Genomic DNA, 20,748 nt, shown 5'->3' with positions numbered 1-20,748 from the left:
TTCCTTTGTTCTCAGAAAGAACAGGTTCAGCCAGAAAGCTGAGAATAGAGGCCTCTCACAGAATGTTTAGAATGCCCATTGTCCTCCACGTTGGAAGAAACAACGGTTACTATGTACAAAACAGTGGTTGCTATGTGTTTATATTTCAGAAATATTACTGGATGTGGTGAACAAGTCACGGTGGAACAGTAATATGCTTTTTCCAGTGTTTCACCTGGTTTACCACTGCATAGAAAGTAGCCATTTTCTTTCAAAAGTGCGGTTACAGCCAGCCATGTTGGAAGAACTACACAAACATTCTGCGCTAGGCCTCAATTGCACATGTTTCCTCTAATGTATTGGTGCTCCAACTGGGATTCAGCCTACCTCCTCTATGTTTTGGACATGTTACACACACCGGATAGCGTTAAGCAGAAGTAAATTGAGTTCAATCAATTCAAGAAGTTGACCTGAGGTTGCAATTCATTCACAGGTTACTGAGATGAGTATGGAATCAGATGTTTCACGATAGCCTGGATAGAAAGCTTGAGAAATTAGAAATAGAAAAAACCTTTCATGGATTGATTGACAAAACTGAACTGAATCCAGCGCTGCCTAGTGTGTATACACTGATGCTTTGTTTGAAATACCATGGAGCGGATTCTTCCAACTCTTTATTTTTGGAGTGACTCTGCGGTCATAGAGGAATTCACACAGAGCTGTAATATGGCCACGTTGTCCATAGAGAATGATGAGGTGGTTTCATTTTCCCTGTTGATCATACTTCCCTGAATTTACCTCATCTCTCTTGGTACATGTCAGGAAAAAAACACGAGATGCAAAACCTGTTTTAATAGAACACTGTTGTAACTTTTTATGATCCTATTTGCCTCTTGCCTGGATTGAGCTACCATATGACTTAACAATGAAGCAATACTTTTTTGAATGAAGAATATGCAATGACTAGCAGAAATAAAGCATATATTGTACTTGTGTCTGTGACAGGGTTCGAAATTAACGGGGGCTTGGGGCAAAATGCCCTCGAAAATTTACCAAATGCCCTCGAACATCAGTTAAGGGGGGCAAAAAAAGCCCCAGACAGTTTACTAATTATATATATAATTATATATATGCTCTACAGTGCGAGCATTTCCCTCGTATTGCCCCTAATAATATGTGTGTGTGCAAACCGGAAAAATCATTTACTTGCAGTGTGCGAGACAGACGAGTGATTGTGAAGATTACAAAACAGCTCCGCTGTTAATAGTTCAGATTGAAACTGGACTGAAATTCAGTTTTTGGGTGGAATGTTTGTTCCAAGGAGAAGGGAGGCGGGGCCCGCTGCTTGTTACAGGCACTTGAGAGGTGCTGCGATTCCTGCGAACACAGAGAGAGCGCTCTGCTCTCATCAAGCATTACACTGCTATCTTAACGTTAGCAAGCTAAGCATCTGCATAGCGCGACCTGTGTTCTGTGTAACGTTAAGTAACTTGTGTTCGGCGTGGAAAGACCATTCCATTTGTAACACAACTCCAAAAGAATAACATCCAAATCCGATCCCGATGCGCATTTCCTTCATTCCACAGCGCTGAGCGCGCAACGTATTTCATTGATCGATCTGGCCAGAGCCTATACTCACAAACGTTGCGTGTGTGGGGTTTTTCATCAATTTGAAACAAGCTTCTTGACTGTTGGAATTAGGGATGTTAAAAATAAAATATCTAATAATATTATTCAATATTAGACATTCGTTGATCCAGAGGCAACCGGTTATTATATCAAGACAACAACACAACTTGCCCTCACTCAGGGACAATAATATTTAATCTATTTAGATAGAGTATGTATGTATTATTTACAGATAATTGAAGGTACCTCAAAACATGAAACCAAGCCATGATGTCACACATCGTGTGCGTGTGTGTGTTACTTGAACAATTGTCACTGTGCTCCTAAATTTCTGTGTGCTCCTAAATTTGTATTTAGATTTTATTTATTAACATTTTATTTAGGAGCACATGTGCTCCTTGGGAAAAAGGTTAGCGTAGAGCCCTATATATGGAGACATTAACATTACGTTATCAAACATAGGGACGAAGACTGTAAAAAAAGTGTCAACAATGTTTTATAATCTTTATGTTAATTTTCATTATAAAAATGTTGTGCCCCCGAAATACAAAAAAAAGCCCCCGAAAAGCAATTAAGGGGGGCAAAAAAAGCCCTTGAAAAAAAATGTTAATTTCTAACCCTGGTCTGTGAATTGCCTTTCCACCGATAGCTTTGTCGCCTGTATCGAGTCTGTTTTTAAAAGAAAACATGAAAAGCAAATGTGTTGTATTGCACATTAAATGGATGGATGAAGATAATAGTTTCTCTGCATATTTTCACACCGCCAACAAAGTACTGGGTACATGTCTGTTGTTGACATTTAATGGAGACCGAAAGTACACCCCTCAATTGTAATTTTTTCAGTGGGAATTGGGAAATAATACAGCCGGACTATCTAAGAATAATTAACATATTTACAAATCGGATTTACAAGTTTTGCAAATAAGGAGACTGATAAGAGAAGATTTCAAAGCAATCAAAATTGCCAATATCTCAATTTAGACCCATTTCGGAATTTCGTGACATTTAGTATTTTTTAAGGTCGTACTAACAAGGCGAGTTTGACCGTGCCGAGTCACATATCATATCTGTACAACATAATGGGGTGAATTGAAGTTTGAAGTAAAGTACTATAAAATATAGGCTTAGCTTAAGATGTTGCTGCCATTTTCTTATTACGGCTATATGTCATTGTTTTTAGCAGTAATACAATAATTCAGGGATTCAGAAAATAGTTAAACAAAAGTATAAATATTAACTTAAAATAAAAAAATTAGGCCCATTTTGGTGAGAATTACTTTGGTTCCTCATGCAACTGTGGTGGAATAAAAAATGAAATGTGTTACACCAACTAATCAAAGACAAAAGCAGGCAGAATCTACATTTACACAATCTGCTACTGATAGACTTACATTATAGCAGCAAAAATTCAAAGATGGCAAGCTCCGTTTGGTTCATAAATTGTTTATTGAAACAAAATGTATCACTTTTTCTTTAAGAAAAATAGAGAGGGGGGGTTGTCATTCTCAGTACAAATCCAATATATTAACATTTGTACATATAAATAAACACAATGCATTTAAACAGATTTCAAATATTTACAGATCCTAAATGCATAATGACTAATGTCAAATACTGCAAGTAAGGAAACACTTATTTCTAGACCATTTAAAATACAGCAAACCAAAAAAAAATCTAAAAAATTATTTAATTAAGTAATTACTCAAAATATTGTATTAGTTACAGTGCATTTATTCTCCTATGTTTTAACACAATTAAACAAAAGATTTAAGTGATTCAGCATTGGCAATTAATGACAGTTTGATCAGTCCATATATTAATAGTGTAATATTGCGGGAGAGCGGAGGCTTACACGGTTCCACACTTTTACTAACAATGAATAAGTACAGTGCACCTCAACGGGGAGACAAACTGACCTCCACCGACGATGGTGTTTAGAATCATCATGAAAAGGTCAGGCTTGGGAGGCTAGCCCACTCCTAGTAGTGAAATAATGAATCAATACGCTCGCATAGCCTGGTTAGAAAAACAATTCACACAAATCATCCTGCAAATGGAGCCCAAGTCAATGTTTCATCACAAATCTTTCATCACACAGTATGTGTCTGGTGGGTGTATTCTGTACAAGACCGTGCCGTCGGCGTTGGACCGTGATTCCATTGGGAAGACTGGGAGATGATTATACACGTCCACCTGTCCTAGCCGAGCAGAGAGGGCTGCAGCTCACAACTCTGCCACTAAGGATGCACTGATAATATCGGCAGGCAATCTCAACACGCAATCTGTCTTCATGATCCTCCAAATCACAACTGGGAGCTAAAGTTGTGATTGGAGGATCAAGAAAAGAGGGCGGGATTTGCAGAGGATCATTTCCCCATGGAAATTAAAAGGGAATTCCGGTATTTTTAAACCTAGACCGCTATAGCCGGCAGCTGCAAAACATGCTGCAATGTAATCACAGAGGGCAAACATGCATGTCAAGTTATGTCCACTAAAATAGCTTTTTTCTTTTTGCTACCGACAGGCTCAAGACTTTGTCTGGTGAGGAAAAGGCAAACACCTACAATTCTAAATATTCCTTTAAGACAAGATGTCAATAGGTAGTCAACATAATCAAGTACTGTCAGATGCAGATTGCCAATATCACCAAGAGTAACAACATACTGTTGAAAGTCCCTGTCGAGAATGGTTTTGTTGAGAAAATCAATCATAGGTAAAGACAGATTCTTGAAGGGCTTTACAAATGATAGATAAATAGCTCTTCCTCTGGTCTTTATATTCTACTATAGGTTATAATGCATTTAAAAGCCTTTTTTATTTACCTGTCACATATATTTTCCATGCTTGTTTCAAGTGCTCCATCAATCAAATTAAAATGTTTCGAGTTTCCACACAATTTCATTTGTATTCAGGGTAGGAGTGGGAATCACCATAGGGCTCCAAATACAATGTTATTATGATATGATAATACTCCAATTCCTAATGTTCCACAATACTTAAAAAGTATTATAATTCATGATTAATTATGATTCATCGCCATTTCACTTGAGCACAGTAAAAAGCTGTGATAATATTCCCTAGACAAATATATAAATATTTTTTAAATCAATTAAAAATCGTTCTGACTTCATGTTCAAGAACACCATTGGACAGATCCTCATTATATGGGCTTTCATGAAAAGCCTTAACATATTACCATGAAAAACATCACAATACTGACCTAACACAGATACAATGTCACGGGGGAAGATATGGCCATACTATACAGTACTGATATTTCCCGCTGTCCTAAAGTATCTATGAGAAGTATCCCAGAACAACGGGGACTAGTTTTAATGTCATCATCTATACTTCCATCTCCTCAAAACTCATAGAAACCAAACTCTTAAGATGTTGGTCGTCAGCAGGGCTCCAGACTAACCTTTTTGCACTAGCAGCACTGTTGCCATACTGAAAGTTTTAGTAGCACCAGCACAACATTTAGTAGCATCACTCACTTATATAGATATTGAGCACAACGCATTCATATTTACTTTCCCCCAATTTCATTACACCCCCATTTATTTATGTAGGTCTATTGTATTTGTCGTACAGAACTTGTAAGTCGCTTTGGATAAAAGCGTCAGCTAAATGACTAAATGTAAATGTATTCAAATGGACTGACCGTGCTCTTTCCCTTTTTATGTATTGAATTGAAAATGGAACTGACCATGCTCTTCAAAACGCAGTCAATAAAAATGTATTTGAAGTCTCTGTCATTAGGCCGCTACGATATATTCAAATGTGCAGGCGACACCTGTCCATGCATATTTCATGCCTCATAGTGTTATTGTTGCTTTCCGACTGAGTGCTTCGTGATTAAACTTTGTGGTTGAATCTGCAAGCTATTATGAGCCAATGGCAGAAAGCCGGACAGTTATGCATTTCAAGTAATTTGCTGTAGATATCTATTGTTTCTGGGACTCCTGTCTGCGACACAGAAGGATGTGGGATCTGATATTTATTTTCTTTTGAAAAAGGAATTGATATGTTCTAATGCCATAAAAGAGTATCTCTCTCACACACACACACATCTCCCGGTGAATATGATATTTATATATATATATTTTTTAACAGGGGTATATTTGCAAGTCGCACTGGTGCTACTACAGATACAGCACTCAAAACTCAAACCTCTCATGCCTCTCTACCACTCTCTACCACTCCTCTATTGTTCTTGACCGGGCCAGATTTCACACCTCCACTTCCTCCCAAATTATTTTGGGGGTCTGAGGGCAGTAGCCCCCGACCCCCTCCCTGGGGAAGCACTTAAGTTAACTACCCTCCCTTTGTTCCCCCAGCCAACACCCCCGGAAAATTAACACCTGAGTAGACTTAAGTGGCACACAAGCAGCAACAAGCAGCAGACAAGCAGCAGAATTGGTTTGATTTTTGAGCGCTGCGTCTGTAGTTATAATTCTTATTAGCACTATCTCAAAAAGTAGTCACAAAATGTAACTAAATGGTCGCACTCTGGAGCCCTGCACAGGCTAAATGAGTATGGAGGGGTGTGGTTTGAGAACCACTGGTCTACAGTACCAGAGAATGCTCTCTGTGGAGTCTAGATGGACAAGGCCTTGGGGACGATCACCTCCATGACTTGCCCTCAGCCAGGCTGTCAGACATCACTCTTCTTCGCTCACCACTAACCTGCAAAGGGAAAGACAAAAAACGATTAACACTTTGAGTGCCAACGACGAGATTGGCACTCAATTGTTAGTTCATGCCAATGACGAGAGATCTTGTTTTTTCTTTTTTTATTATTAGCGATTTCCATTCATATTTCATCAATCTAGCCTCACGTTACCACTGGAACTCTCTCTGAGCTCCATTGGGAAAATACCACCCCCTATCGTCTGCACCTTTTGGATTGGATTGAATGAAACCCATGAAAAAAAAAATCCTGCTTCCACATTTTACTTCTCAGGCATGTAACGCGAGCCTATCGGATTCATTGTGGACCATCAGAACAGCGTGGAATCGGTGTTTCGACCACCCAGCGTTGGATCAATAAACGCAATCGATATTTGAATTGGCGATCAGGAATTGGAATAATCTTTTTGCATAACATCTGATCTGAGGTAAGGAATCTATTTTACCAGTCTTGGGATAATCAGAGCATTTTTCACAGAGATATCAACGTGAGCCCTATGTGTGTGTGCGTGTGTGCTGATCAGGAAATGGATAATCGATTTTAGTACACATATACTATCGATAATCTAGCGTTTATTTGAAGTTTTTTGTGTATTCCACTAAAGGGCGATTATCACATAATCTTTATATTTCCCTGAAACTTTCAAAAAACGAGTGTTTTTCAAAATGGTATAAAACGGAAATTAACCGATTCAAAAACAATCCGTTTTGACAATGTTGACTGCAAACAAGTCATTAATAAGCGATGGCCATATTATACATAGCCATAATTTAAGATATAGTTTATGCGTTCGCAAATATGAGAGCTCTATCATTGAAGTGGGCGTTGGCACGCAACAGGGTTCCAGGGCACCGGACCCATGGCACTGAAAGTGTTAAACCATAAACCAGAACATACTCCACAAGGAGACACCAAGTGGTGCTTCAGTGTACTTCATATGAGTAGGTCCCACTCTTTAAATAGAGGCCAAGGACTTCCTCCTCTTTGTCTCCAAACATCCTCTACTCACCTTCATTGTTCACCTGTTTGCCAACGTGCCATGTGTCTTTTGAATAACCGTCAATGTAACTAGCAGTTCAGGGCTCCAGACTAACTTTTTACATTGGTTGCACCAGTGCGCCTAACTTTTTCATTTCGGTGCACCCAAAAATGTCCACTGCGCCTTTTGCCGCTGCAATAATACATTTTAAGCGTTACCTTTACCATTACCGTTTTTGTCAGTTTCCATACACATTAGTAATTTCCTAAGATGTTATGTAAATTATTGTAAAAAAATTACATTGTATTACAGTTAGCTGGCAAAGTCCAATCCTTCACCTTTTTATGTCTATTTTAACACATTCAACTCAGCTCCAGTTAGAGCTGTCCCAAGCCTGTTTTAGGGATTCGAACATTCGCCAAGGTTTTTCGAACGGATGTTTGAACCATCGTTTTTAATCATGCAAACAATTTGCTCCTAAATAGGGAGGTGTAGTGGACGCGTGAATACTTTCCCTAAGGGGTTTGTACTTTTGCGCGATCTGATTGGCCACTGACGTTTCTGGTCATGTGACATGTGCGCCAATCGTGTGACGGCAAGTTCTGCCACCGGTTAAGCTTAGGCACTCTTTCGAAGTTGGTTAACACTATAATTGCCAAGGACGCCTTAACACGTCATTCCCGCCATGCTAATTCTGCCAATGACGCCGTAACACGTCATTGAGATCAATATTTCAAAAATCTGTGATCGCAATCATATTTCTCCCGCGGAGACTTGAGATCTACTGTTGATCCCCTCTCAACTCTCCAACGGTTCAAGAGCGCCATCTGGTGGCCGATCGGCGGATCGCCCAAACCGGAAAACGGAAGCGTTAACTGGTGCTCATCCTAATTCGGTCCGACCACTCGCTATATGTCCTGGGACTCGAGCTCGACACAATGGATAGCGATCCGTTACCAATAACTCGATAAACAACATGATTTGGACGTATATACTATTATACAACCTGGAGATGGATCGCATATTTCAACATCCCATAATAGGAATATTTTTGCTCCACGCTCATCGCCCAACGGCCCGAGGAGACTGGGGTAAGTTTCAGCGTTTTTTTCTACCGTGTTCGATACAAACTGCTCTAATGATCATATCACCCACACTAGATGAATCATCCAACGTTGGCCACGGAATTATAAACGACCCCCCCCCCCCCATCCGGTCAACATCAGATGATAAGTAGTAACTTCTAGAAGCACGTCCATTTGACATTTTTTATCTCGCGCCGATCGCTATCAAACTGTATTTGATCATCAATATAATGCATTTAGGGCTATAAATCACGTTCTGCAGAATGCTGCAGAAAACGATAAAAACATATTTATACTTTAGACCGTATTTTAGTATGAATATGTGAATGAAAAAGTATAACGTTCCTACATCTTGAACGATAGATAATTGACGTTGAATGGGCCATAGTAATGTCAATTTAGCAATACAATTTAAAAGGTTATAGCCTTGCAAAGAAGGGGAACTTCTCCATAGACAAATAGAGCTGGCAGAGGATGGTATAAGGATGTACAGTGGCATCCTCCGTGGCAGTGAAAGGGTTAAGGTTAGAGTTTGTCTTAGAGCAGGGCGATAGAAAACCCCAGCCCTGATTCCAAACTCTAACCTTAACCAACTTCGAAAGAGTCGCCTAAGCTTAACCAGTGATAAACTAGGCTTTAAGTAGTTTGCAGGCTGTTAGACCCGGAAATAGGCGCAGAACTTGCAGTCACACGATTGGCGCACAGAAACGTCAGTGGCCAATCAGATCACGCAAACCGAACGCGGAAGTACAAACCCCTTAGGGAAAGTATTCACGCGTAGTGGACGTCACTTTGGCCGCCTGCAAGGTCCGTATGAGAACCACTGTCTTAGGTTAAGTATTCACGCGTAGTGGATGTCACTTTGGACCGCCTGCAAGGTCCACCCATATAGGGATTTATCTTTGGGAAAATGGATTATCGGCTATTTTAACAATTCTACATGAACATTTGGAAAGCGTTCCATTTCTGCACAAAATGAGTTCCCTTCTATCACTAACATTATTTGTTAAGGATTTTTGGTTGAAATACAATTCAGAGATAATTTTTTTTACAATTAATTGCGAATATCATCCATAGATTGTGGATGAATAAGCACAGAAAGGTACACCATGCAAATGTTGATTCTTTATTTGTTTTAAACGAGACGATTTAGAAATGGGCAATGGGCAAATACATTGTGTTTTCAAGATGATGGACCGGCCGGAAACAGCAATCATGTAACCACTACACCTCCCTATAGACCAGGAAGTAACCACTACACCTCCCTATAGACCAGGAAGTAACCACTACACCTCCCTATAGACCAGGAAGTAACCACTACACCTCCCTATAGACCAGGAAGTAACCACTACACCTCCCTATATATACTAATAGTCTTTCGGTTATTTTATTTTGAAAAATGGCCACTTCCGCCCACGCCTCAACCCAGCGTAAGCGTACTGTTGAGTCTTGACTAGCAAAGTTTAAGCACATAGCGCACATTGCTGCAGTTGAGTAGTAGATGTACCTACTTACTGGACACGGAAGGCTTGAATAACGTTTGAATGATAATCCATTTTGTGAATACATTTGTTGAAACAGCTTTGTTGGCCGACGGCTCCTGCTATCTTAACGTTAGCTAAAGCTAAAGGGCTGCGGTCTAACGTTACATAGCTTAAAGGTGACATGCATTATAAATAGGGATGCACGATATTGATTTTTTGACACCGATACCGATAACTTTATGCTCCTCAAGCCGATACCGATAACCGATATTTATTGTATTATAATATTTTTTTTAACTGTATATATATATATATATATATATATATATATATATATTTTTTTTATCAAAAAAAAATATTTTTGAGTATTTATAAGCTCCGACGTCATCGGTACTGCTATCGGTACTCGAGAAATTATGGAGGTTTTTTTTGAGGAATTTAAACGTCGCAAACTAATCTTGTTGGCCGTTGTCTATATCTCTCCTGCCTCTGTGTCTCTCTGCCTGCGCGGGGAGCGGGCTGCCTGCTCTCTCCTCTCTTCCCCTCCCACACACACACACACTCACACACACACACACACACACACACTCACTCACTAAGGCTGAGCCCGAACCCTGTTTTTAGGGTTCGAACGTTCGCCAGGGTTTATCGAACGAACGTTCGAACGTTAGTTTTTTGTAAATTTTTTAATAAAAAAAAAATTTATATAATTTTTTATATTATAGATCCTACGGAGGGCGGCATTGCATAATCTATTGGTGAAAAAACATGTTGTTTACAGTGGTGGCTGTTCATGTAAACATGTAATTAAACAAAGCACTCAGAAGAAAATAAACAAGCTACTGAGTACTGCATAAAGTTCCTACTTATGATAAACAATAGCCCTTGCACACCGCAGTCACGTTAAGGGGCTAGATAAACAAATGCATTCGTTTTGTGGCATTAACGTTATATAGTTAGTTAGTGTTACACGTTCAATAACAGGTATTCACTCTTGGTCGACGGGAAGGAGAGAGGCGCGCGCCTCGGCTCCTTCCACCGTCTACCTCGGAACGGGGGACGACAGAGAGACACCGGCGGGGTGCCGCCGGGCTCCCAACACGCCTGCCGCCCGTCCACCCTCGGCCAGAGTTGTTTACAACGCAACCACCTCCCGCCATGAAGCTCGCGCTCCGTGGCCGAAAAAGGCTGGTATTCATTAATGATCCTTCCTGGCGGGGAGCTACGGAGTCTGTTCACTCTGTTGTGCTTCTCGGTCTCGCAAGCAGATAAATGTATTGCCGGAAGTAAAAAAAATAAAGAAAAGCTTGCCGATTGGTGGTAACAGCAGAGGCGGGTGCAAGCGGTGTGACGTAATTGGCAGAATCGCCTGTCAATCAAAATGGTTCTATTGCATTGGTTGAGACAATAGTATCCAGCTACAGCCCGGCAGAGACCACACTGGTTGAGCCGAGCGCACTCGGGGGACGGGCCGCTTCACATCGCCTCAACGTCGCGCGCCTGCTTTTTTTTTTTTCACCGAACGTTCGAACCTATTAATTAAAGTCTGAATGTCAACGTAACGAACGAACGTTCGAACGTTCGGGCTCAGCCTTATCACTCACTCACACGGGTGCTGCGCTGCTACAGACAGCTCTGCTCTCATAATGGCGGACAGAACGAAATGTTCAAAAGTCTGGGTCTATTTTACTAAAGTCGATGCTGACAACGCTCGTTGCCACAAGTGCAACAAGACATTTGCCAGTAATGTATAAGCGCTGTCAATGTGGCTGGCGGGGAGATAACGTTAGCTCCGAGTAGAGTAATGGCTGACAATCCGGAGGTAAATAAACGAACGAGAGCTTCTGATTGGTGGTAAGAAGAAGAGGTGGGTGCAAGCCGTGGGACGTAATTGGCAGATCGACTGTCTGTCTCCGAATGTAACGTGACTATGTCACAGCCAAGAAGGGGAGCGCTGGATTTGTGAAAAACTCCCTGTTCCTAAACCACACGCTATCAGTTTTACCACAGTACTGGCAAAACGGGAGGAGGCTATAATAAAAACAAGCGCCCTTCATCCAAATCCACCCACACCGGATTTCTTTTAACCAAAATTTTTTTTATATGTTATCAGAGCTATCAATAACGTTATCGAGTTTATCGGGATGACGTCATAATTGCTGATATCGGCCCGATAATTATCGTGCATCCCTAATTATACATTTCTTTTTTCAGTGTCTAGCATTGTATTATAGTAATAGGAGTTACCGTAGTATCAATGAGTCTGTGTCTCTAAATACCATATTGGTGGATTGCCGTCATTCAGGTCATTCATTTCCTGCTCCATTTAATCAGGTCGTTCTGACTCGCATGGTGACGTCACGTGGCGCTGGGGAAGCGGATAGTGATCCGATTGGCTCTGTGGTTGGAGCCAATGCCCGTAGTAGAAAAGACTCACGCACATCCCAAGTGTAGTCACGGGTGCTAGACTCAAAGCTTTTTTTTTTTTTTTTTTTTTCTCTGTGCAGTTTTGGCGCCCCCCTCTATATCTGCAAACATTATTTTTACATAAAAAAAATTCTAACATAAGGGAAAATGAGCCAAAAATCTAAAACGGTCGGTCGGTCTGAGCCTCAGCTTTAGGTGTTCACAGTCAGAACATGCTAGAGCGCTGTGCATTGATGGGTATCGGTCAAGTGTTTATAGAATTGAGCGTGGAGGAAAGACAGACTAACGTTAGAGAACTATGAAGAGGCAAAAGCCATAAAAATTAAAAATTACAAAAAAAAAATGCGGCGCAGTGGTGAATCTCGCCTAGGGCGCCAAATGTGCTAGGTCCGCCCCTGTGGCCACATCAAAGCGGTTAGCAGCTTTATCTATCCATTCTGTAGGATACCCTCTCTCCTGGAATCTCCTGCTCAGGTCTGTGGACTGTCTCTGATATAGACTATCAAGGCTGCAGATTCTCCTGGCTCGGTGAAACTGGCTGACCGGGAGGCTCTTAATGAGGTGGGTGGGATGGTAACTGTCACCCCGTAGTAAAGTGTTTCTGTCAGTAGATTTGCGAAATAAATCAGTATGTATAGTATTCCCCTCCTTGATAACCAAAACATCTAAGAAACTGATGCTGCTAGAGCTGGCCTCCAGAGTGAAGTTCAAATTGGAGTTAGCTGCGTTGAGATATTTATGAAATGCATCCAGTGACTCTTTACTCCCTGTCCAAATAATGAAAATGTCATCAATGTAGCACTGATATATCAATATGTCTGGGGAAATTTTTTTAACAACAGGGTCCAAAATATATTGATTCTCAAACTGACCCATGTACAGATTAGCATAGTTGGGGGCCATAGTACTCCCCATGGCCGTACCCTTGGTTTGAAGATAGTGATCTGATTTGAACTTAAAGTAATTGTTGGTCAGTACATTTCCATTAGGTCACATAATGCAGGTAGTACTGGGTTTATCAATGCCCGCCCACAATCTACCTAGAGCAGACCAAAGAAGTGCAGTGACTTAGCTTAACGTAAATAATATGAGCAAAACACGCAGGCCATGTGCTGTTCCTGGCTGCAAAGCTGCTAATACGTCTTTGCACATTTTTCCTGAGGATGTGGTGCTTCGCCAGCAATGGACCAAGTTCGTTTTTGGATTTTTGCAAAGACGAGGGACTTTATGCTTCCGTGATTTCCTGGCTGTTGCTAAAAAAGAAGGGACCTAGCCTGTAAGTCTTTGAGACCGAAATAAAGCATCGAATCAGTAAGTGCATACAGTATGTCGTAATTAGCAGTAGGACCTCGTTCATTCATCCGTTTGTGTATTACAGTACTCTTCCATGTGTGTGCGCCAAGACAGTCTAACGTTAGTGCAAGCACTGTGTGTGTGTTTGTTAGACGGACTGAGAGAGCAAGCTAGCTTAGCTAACGTTCTTAGCTCTGTGCTTCGTTGTATATATGTAGACCTACTTGTGTGTATTGCGAATGAATGATTATGTTCCTAACTAACATCGTTAGTAGGGGTGCACCGATGTATCGGTCGGGTATCAGTATCGGCCGATAAGTGCCTTGTTGACTGCAATCGGCCTATCGGCCGATAAGCTCGAATGTGCCGATGGCAGTAGCCGATAAATATCCATCAATTTGTGTAGCGTCAAGACAAAAAAAAGTTCACTTGCGACCTCCACAACGCCGTCCCCAGTCCCCCCCACACACACACAAGCTACTGCATCAAAGTTACTACTTATGATTAACAAGGCATTCGTTTTGTGGCATTAACGTTATATAGTTAGTGTTACAAGTTCAATAATATCAGCATATTATTTACCCGAACGTAGCAAGCGTTCATACTAGCTCAGTTCCTTCCGTTGCTCACAGAGCCCTGAGTTTTACCCATTCTGCAATCTGTTAATAACGTTTTCAATCAGACACATGTATAGAAAGGCTTTGTTTTATTATAACATTAGTTGCAGTAAAATCATTATGCCTCATTTAAGTCATCCTGCGGAGCTAAAAGCTAAACGTCAGCCGCGCCGTCATTGTTGTTATTGTAGAAAAGCTCTCGTCAACTCAAAATCAATGGCGGACAAAAGCCGAAGTAAAAAATGTATACGGCTTGCCGATTGGTGGTAACAGCAGAGGCGGGTGCAAGCGGTGTGTGACGTAATTGGCAGAATCGACTGTCAATCAAAATTTCATTGGTTGAGACTAGGGATGCTCGATATTGGCTTTTTTACCGATACCGATATTCTGATATTGTCCAACTCTTAATTTCCGATACCGATATCAACCGATACCGATATATGCAGGGTTTCCCCCCCCCAAAAAACTGAATAATTTCAGGTAACTAATAATTTCACTGGATATATATATAACAAATATTGTTATTGTTTTTCTTTTTTTTTTAAACAGATACCGATATTTTCCGATATCACATTTTACTGCCGATATCGGCCGATAATATCGGTCGGCCGATAATATCGGACATCCCTAGTTGAGACAATAGTATCTCGCTGCAGCCCAGCAGGGTAGACCATGCTGGGAGAACTAGTATCTAGATGCAGCCCTGCAGAACATACTGGGAGAGAGATAGTGCTATTTCTTGATGTTTCCTTTTTTTAAGTAAGTAAAGAGGCCTATGTTCATATCGGTGAGCACAATTTGTAACACAAATATACAGTAGTTTCAAATATTTTTTAAAATAAATTACAAAAAAAAAAAAATATTACCAAAAAAATATATATTTAAAAAATATTTAAAAAAAATGTGTTGCCAAAAAAATATCGGAATCGGTATCGGCCGATTGTGTTAGTTGAACAATCGGTATCGGTGGCAAATTTTCATATCGGTGCATCCCTAATCGTTAGTACAAGTGCCGTGTGTGTGTGTGTGCGTGTGCGTGTGTGTGTGTGTTAGACGGATTGGGAGAGCAATCTTATTCTTCCGGGCATTTGTTTTCCCAAAATCGTATGGCATGGGTACCTGCTTCGGTGTCATCCCTTTGTGGATTGTATTGTATCGAAAACGTATGCTTGAGCCATATTTGTTTGTGTATTAGGTTCACTTTGGCGTTAGTAGAGTAGTATGGCCAGAACTATTTGGTGGGTGGCTGTCACTCAAAGCATTCTGCTAGTATGGGCGGAGCCCATCAAAAAATAGCCTGAAATCCTGAGGCTGGAAAATGATGCTTTTGAGTACTTGAAATATAAAACAATGCATTTATTAAAATAAAAAAAAAAAAAAAAAAAAAAAAACTTACAGATGTGTTCTATAGACTCACAGGAATTGTGTAAAGTTGCCCAAATAGTGCTAGGAATAGCAATGCAGGTCCCCTTTAATTAGCGTGTATAACATACCTGTGTAACGTTAAGAAGCTTGTGTTCCGCTGGGAAAGCATCACTGCATACACTTTGTTTAATCCAAACGTCCATTCGGAAACGTTGTATTATGAAACCAGTATGAGACGCTGTGTTTTTTTATCGTTTCAATTCTCACATGGCTTTTTTGTTTATCCCGTCATTCAGCGAATAATAATGGCAGGGTGATGATCAGAGCCAATCAGAGCCAGATCGTGTTATAGCCTATCAAAAGGGAGGTAGGGACCGCACTCGGAATATCGTTGTTTTTATGTGCCCATTTGTTAAAGGGCACAAAACGTTTTCAGCCATCCGGCCTTCAAACGTTTTGTGCCCTTTAACAAATTGAAAATAAAAACAACGATATTCCGAGTGCGGTCCCTACCTCCCTTTTTTATGCAACTTAATTAATGTTGGACTACGCACCTGTCTGAGCGCAGTGGTTACCCCCTTTTTCTACCATAATAGCCAATCAAAAGGCAGAGTTTTTTTTTTTAACGCACATGGCCACGGGGGGGAAAACGATACACACACACACATACACACAGACAGACAGCCCTGCTGGGAGCTGGGAGCACCAGTGCGACAAGGGAAAACATCCAGTTGCACGGCACTGAGATTTGGTCGCAAAATGCGACCAAAACGGGCGCACCCTGGAGCCCTGCAGTTTATTTTCTATTGCTTGTGATTATGTTGTGCTCAACATGAAGGCTAACTGATCATCTTTTAATTTGTTCAAATCATATTATAATGATGTGTTTGGTTAATCATTATCCAAAATGTTTATAGTACTTTAATGTACAAATATACTGTATAACCTGATCTAAAGACTGGATCCATGATTTGTTTGTGAATATATTGTGATTTGTTTATTTCTTTGTTTAAGAACCATGGCGGTCCCCATGGCGATCAACCTGGCAATGCGTATGGCGATCCTCATCAACAATCATTCAACAACTAAATTAATACACAAATTGGACAATGGATTGCAACCCTTGTTTCCTGGTGGTTTGTCGCTTAGATAAATCCAGTACATAGACTGTGTTAAACCAATGATCTTTGAGACTTCCGTCAATATCTAGACAAATATTAACAACTGTCTCACTAAGCTGGAAGTCAGTGCATCAAGACTGGAATCTGTGATCTAGACACACATGTTGGCGTTGGCTCCGTTGACATGGTAGACCAAACACCACGGTTCGCTATGGTTTTGGGGGGGAAATAAACGCTAATACGAGTAGGAGAGGCTGTTTAAATGGGTTGACACTGCATTCTGTTTTCTCCTTGTACCAGTGACATTCAATGTCACATAATGCTTAATGATGTGCATCCATCTGTTGCCACAAGGTGGCCCTAAATGACTATGGCCCTCTCTGTGAACCTGCCAGTTGAAGGGTCAGAGTTCAGCACAGTAGATACATGGCTAACTATTTGCTAGTGCCAGCATGCAAACAATAGAAGCTGCCTTCTAGTCATCAGTCAGGGATCACAAGTCCTCCTTACTCACCATCTCAATCACATTCACAATGTTGAACGCGCTGAGGTCTCAGAAATCAGCGGTTTCATCAGCTACAATGGATATTCTTTCACCATAGATCTACTCAGGAACTGCACGCATGTGTTGCTCAAAGACCAGAGGAGAATGGATTTGATGAAGGCTGCTGTCGTTATCCAGCAATGCCTGCCTGCAATGATTAATCAGGAAAGGACAAGCTTCCTCATTTTCATCTAGCGGTATGTCAAATTTTTGTGTGCAGTCTATCGTTACTTGAAAAGGTACAGGTGTACTTCTCACTCTGATCTTTCAGATGTCTCCTCCATCTGACCACCTTATGTCATCAGGGGGGAACTCTTAAGTTTTTAATGTAACGTAAACGTGCATGGCCTACACTAGCGTGCATGGTTAAACTTACACTATTAATTCGGTTCACAATGTGCAACAAAACTAAATTGAACGGCTTGGTACAAATACGTGTACCGTTACACCCCTAATTGACGTAGAAGTAGTCACAGACTTCAGGGCTTCAAATAATTATTTGAGGGATTACATCCAAATGAGTTTAATTTAAATTGGCTTATTAGTAGGGTCATCTGTGGCACTTCCGTGACCGTGGAGAGCGAAGGTCCGTTTCTCAATGGATTTGTCATCTAGGAGGGTTAATAAACTAATTTAGCCAGGGTGTATTTTTTAAAAAGGCGGGGGAAATTTGTGAGAGACCAAAATCCAAAATGGCTGCTGTGGAAATGAACTTTAATGGTTTGACCTACAATGATGCACAATACATGGTTTCAGAGCTTATTTTGTTCAATGAATACATATTTGGTGTTTATATAATGATTTAACGTATTGTTGACCTTCAAATGCAAGATGGCTGCCAATTTTGAGTTCCAAAAGGGATTCTTTCAAAATAGTCACAGAGCCTTCATATTAGGCTCTAATGAAAGCTCTGCTCATGATGAGTTGAATAATATACAGTATAAGTACACAGAAGTAATCTCTGAGGTCAATAAAATCAATGTTTGTGTGTAAACAACAGTTATTCCATTAAATAGGGTAGGCTACTGAGAATATGGTGTCCAGTTCATCCCATCACATTTTCATAATGAACCAAAAATAATTTTGCACTATAGCCTAACATAAAATAGTATTCTGTATGCAAATCTAGCAAGGTTAGTTGCTTGAGCTGAATTTAACCCTTGTGCGCTGCTTATTTATTTATCTTACTTTGATGTTAACAAAAACTCTGGGTCCGAATGGACCCGTTGTGTAACTCAGTACCAACCACCCCAAAAAATATCAGGATTATTATCCAGTTTTGTACTTCATTACTAACTTATCATAACCAGTCCCCATATCAAACCTTATTTTATATGTCCCCATATAGCCCAGAGACTAGGGATGCTCGATATTGGCTTTTTTACCGATACACCGATATTGTCCAACTCTTCATTTCCGATACCGATATATGCAGGGTTTCCCCCCCAAAAAACGGAATAATTTCAGGTAATAATAATAATAATAATAATAATAATAATAATAATAATAATAATAATAATAATAATAATAATAATAATAATAATAATAATAATAATAATAATAATAATAATAAAATCAGAATTTGTTCTTACTTGCTTGCCTGGGTAAATAAAGGTTATAGAAATGTAAAAAAAAAAAATTAACTTTTTTTTGTTTTTAACAGATACCGATATTTTCCTATATCACATTTTAATGCCAATATCGGCCGATAATATCGGTAGGCCGATAATATCGGACATCCCTACCCAAGACACAATATACCTATTTATTCAATCGAAAATAGGATTATATTCATTTATGCTGTTCCCCATATTTAAGAAAATGGGTAAATATTTATGCAATCCGACTATAACAGGCTAATATATGAAGACACTTTATTGAGTAAACTGCTTTGTGGGTTTTAGAACTGTATTATGGAAATAAATCAATATATCAGAATGAACTCGACAGGAATCCAAACTGTGGTTATTTATTGGTGTTGCTGCGAGAAAATTTGTTATGCCACTCTCCCAGCCCCCCACAAGATGATACAATGTATCCATGTTTGTGTGGGAATGTCTCGGTTTGTGTGGGAATATTGTATTGTACACCTGTACACTTTGAGCGCCGGCCTTGTTTTCCTTTTTACCCCCTTGAATGCCACGGTCCACGGCCAATGTTAACGTTAATATCGCCTAATCTATGTTTTAAATGGGTCTAATCTGCCCGTCGCTTATCAAAGACTCATTTTCCAGTCAACATTGGCAAGGCAGATTGTATTTTTATCGCTTCATTTCAGTTTGATAGCATTTTGAAAATCACCCATTTTCCGGGGAAAAACAACCCATGCCTATGATAATCGCCTTTTACTAGAATATTCCAGAACGTTGTCATTTGTCTGCCTATTTATGAATTGTTTTCAAATAAACGCTAGATGATCGATAGTATATGTGTGCGCACGGCACGTGCGCTGATAATCGCTGCTCTTATTTCCTCATGGCTTTTACAGTAAAAACAGCCATATCACACATCACATAAACGCTTATATCTCTGTGAAAACGAGTCTGATTATCCTAACACTGATAACATAGATTCCTTACCTGAGGTCAGATGGTATCCAAATGGTTTATTCCAATTTCCGATCGCCATTCGAAAAAATCCGCGCGGCTCAGAGGCTCCAGAATGAACTCTGGTAGACCCCGGCTGCATCAGTGAGAAGTAAAATGTGGAGTCAGAAATCCGTTCTCCCATTCACTTTCATTGAGTCCATTCCAAAAGGGTGATTTACCATCTGGGAGACGATAGGGGGCGCTTTTTTCACATCTGATTGCCGGCGGTCCCTGGATCTTCAACGGTAGGCTCGCGTGATGCAATATGATTTCAGATCGCTAATACATTTATTTATTTTTTAAACACCCGAGAATAGCCGTGACGTGGCATTCAACGGTCGGGTCGTAAACCCGAGAAAAGCCGTGAGTGGCGCTCAAAGTGTTAAGCAAGCCAGGCGACACAAAGACAACGAAAGTAAAAATGCTCAGTGTTCAAGATCTGAAATGCCTGCTCAGAGTGCTTTATGTGATGAAGAGGCAGAGGGACCGTCACCAAAGCGCCTTCGTTCGTCAGTGGGTGGGCCTCTCCATGACAAAACTAAATGTGTGTGGTGTATGCAAGGTACGGACATGAGGCACCCGAACAGGAAACAAGGCAAGATGTTAAGAATCAACACACCGTCAGCATGGCACTCCTTCAAGCACCACACAATCCTCATAGAAGATGAGCTCAGGGATTGTCTCACACGACTAATTGAGTCAACGACAGCACTGTCAGATCCTTACGCAAATTATATAATGTACCACTATGCCTGTTGGATGAAGCATATCCACCACAGTCTTCAAGACAGATGATGCTATGCATAGGCGTAAATGTCCATGGCATGACAAGGAGTAAAGATCTAATAGACACTCTGCACAAGAGTGGTGTCTGCATCAGCTATGCAGATACACTGCTCCTCTATGACCACTGGGCTTTGATGGATATGGAGGCATCAGCAACC

The 20,748-nt window shown here is 40.5% G+C and overlaps 1 protein-coding gene across 1 annotated transcript in view; it reads right to left on the bottom strand.

Moving 5' to 3' along the window:
- Positions 1–2,949: 2,949 nt before the first annotated feature.
- LOC311225963 (uncharacterized protein) overlaps positions 2,950–20,748 on the bottom strand; it is a gene marked incomplete at its 5' end in the record, with an annotated part of 100,832 nt that continues 83,033 nt past the window's right edge. The window contains 1 exon segment of the mRNA XM_084311349.1: positions 2,950–6,297. Within this exon segment, the coding sequence (XP_084167475.1) occupies positions 6,293–6,297 (5 nt within the window). The 3' untranslated portion in view covers positions 2,950–6,292.

This window comes from Notolepis coatsorum (genome assembly GCF_963971535.1).
Source record: "Notolepis coatsorum genome assembly, chromosome: 3".
Lineage (NCBI taxonomy): Eukaryota > Metazoa > Chordata > Actinopteri > Aulopiformes > Paralepididae > Notolepis > Notolepis coatsorum.
The sequence above is the reverse complement of the archived record's forward strand: the minus strand, read 5'-3'. Positions and strand labels throughout refer to the sequence as shown.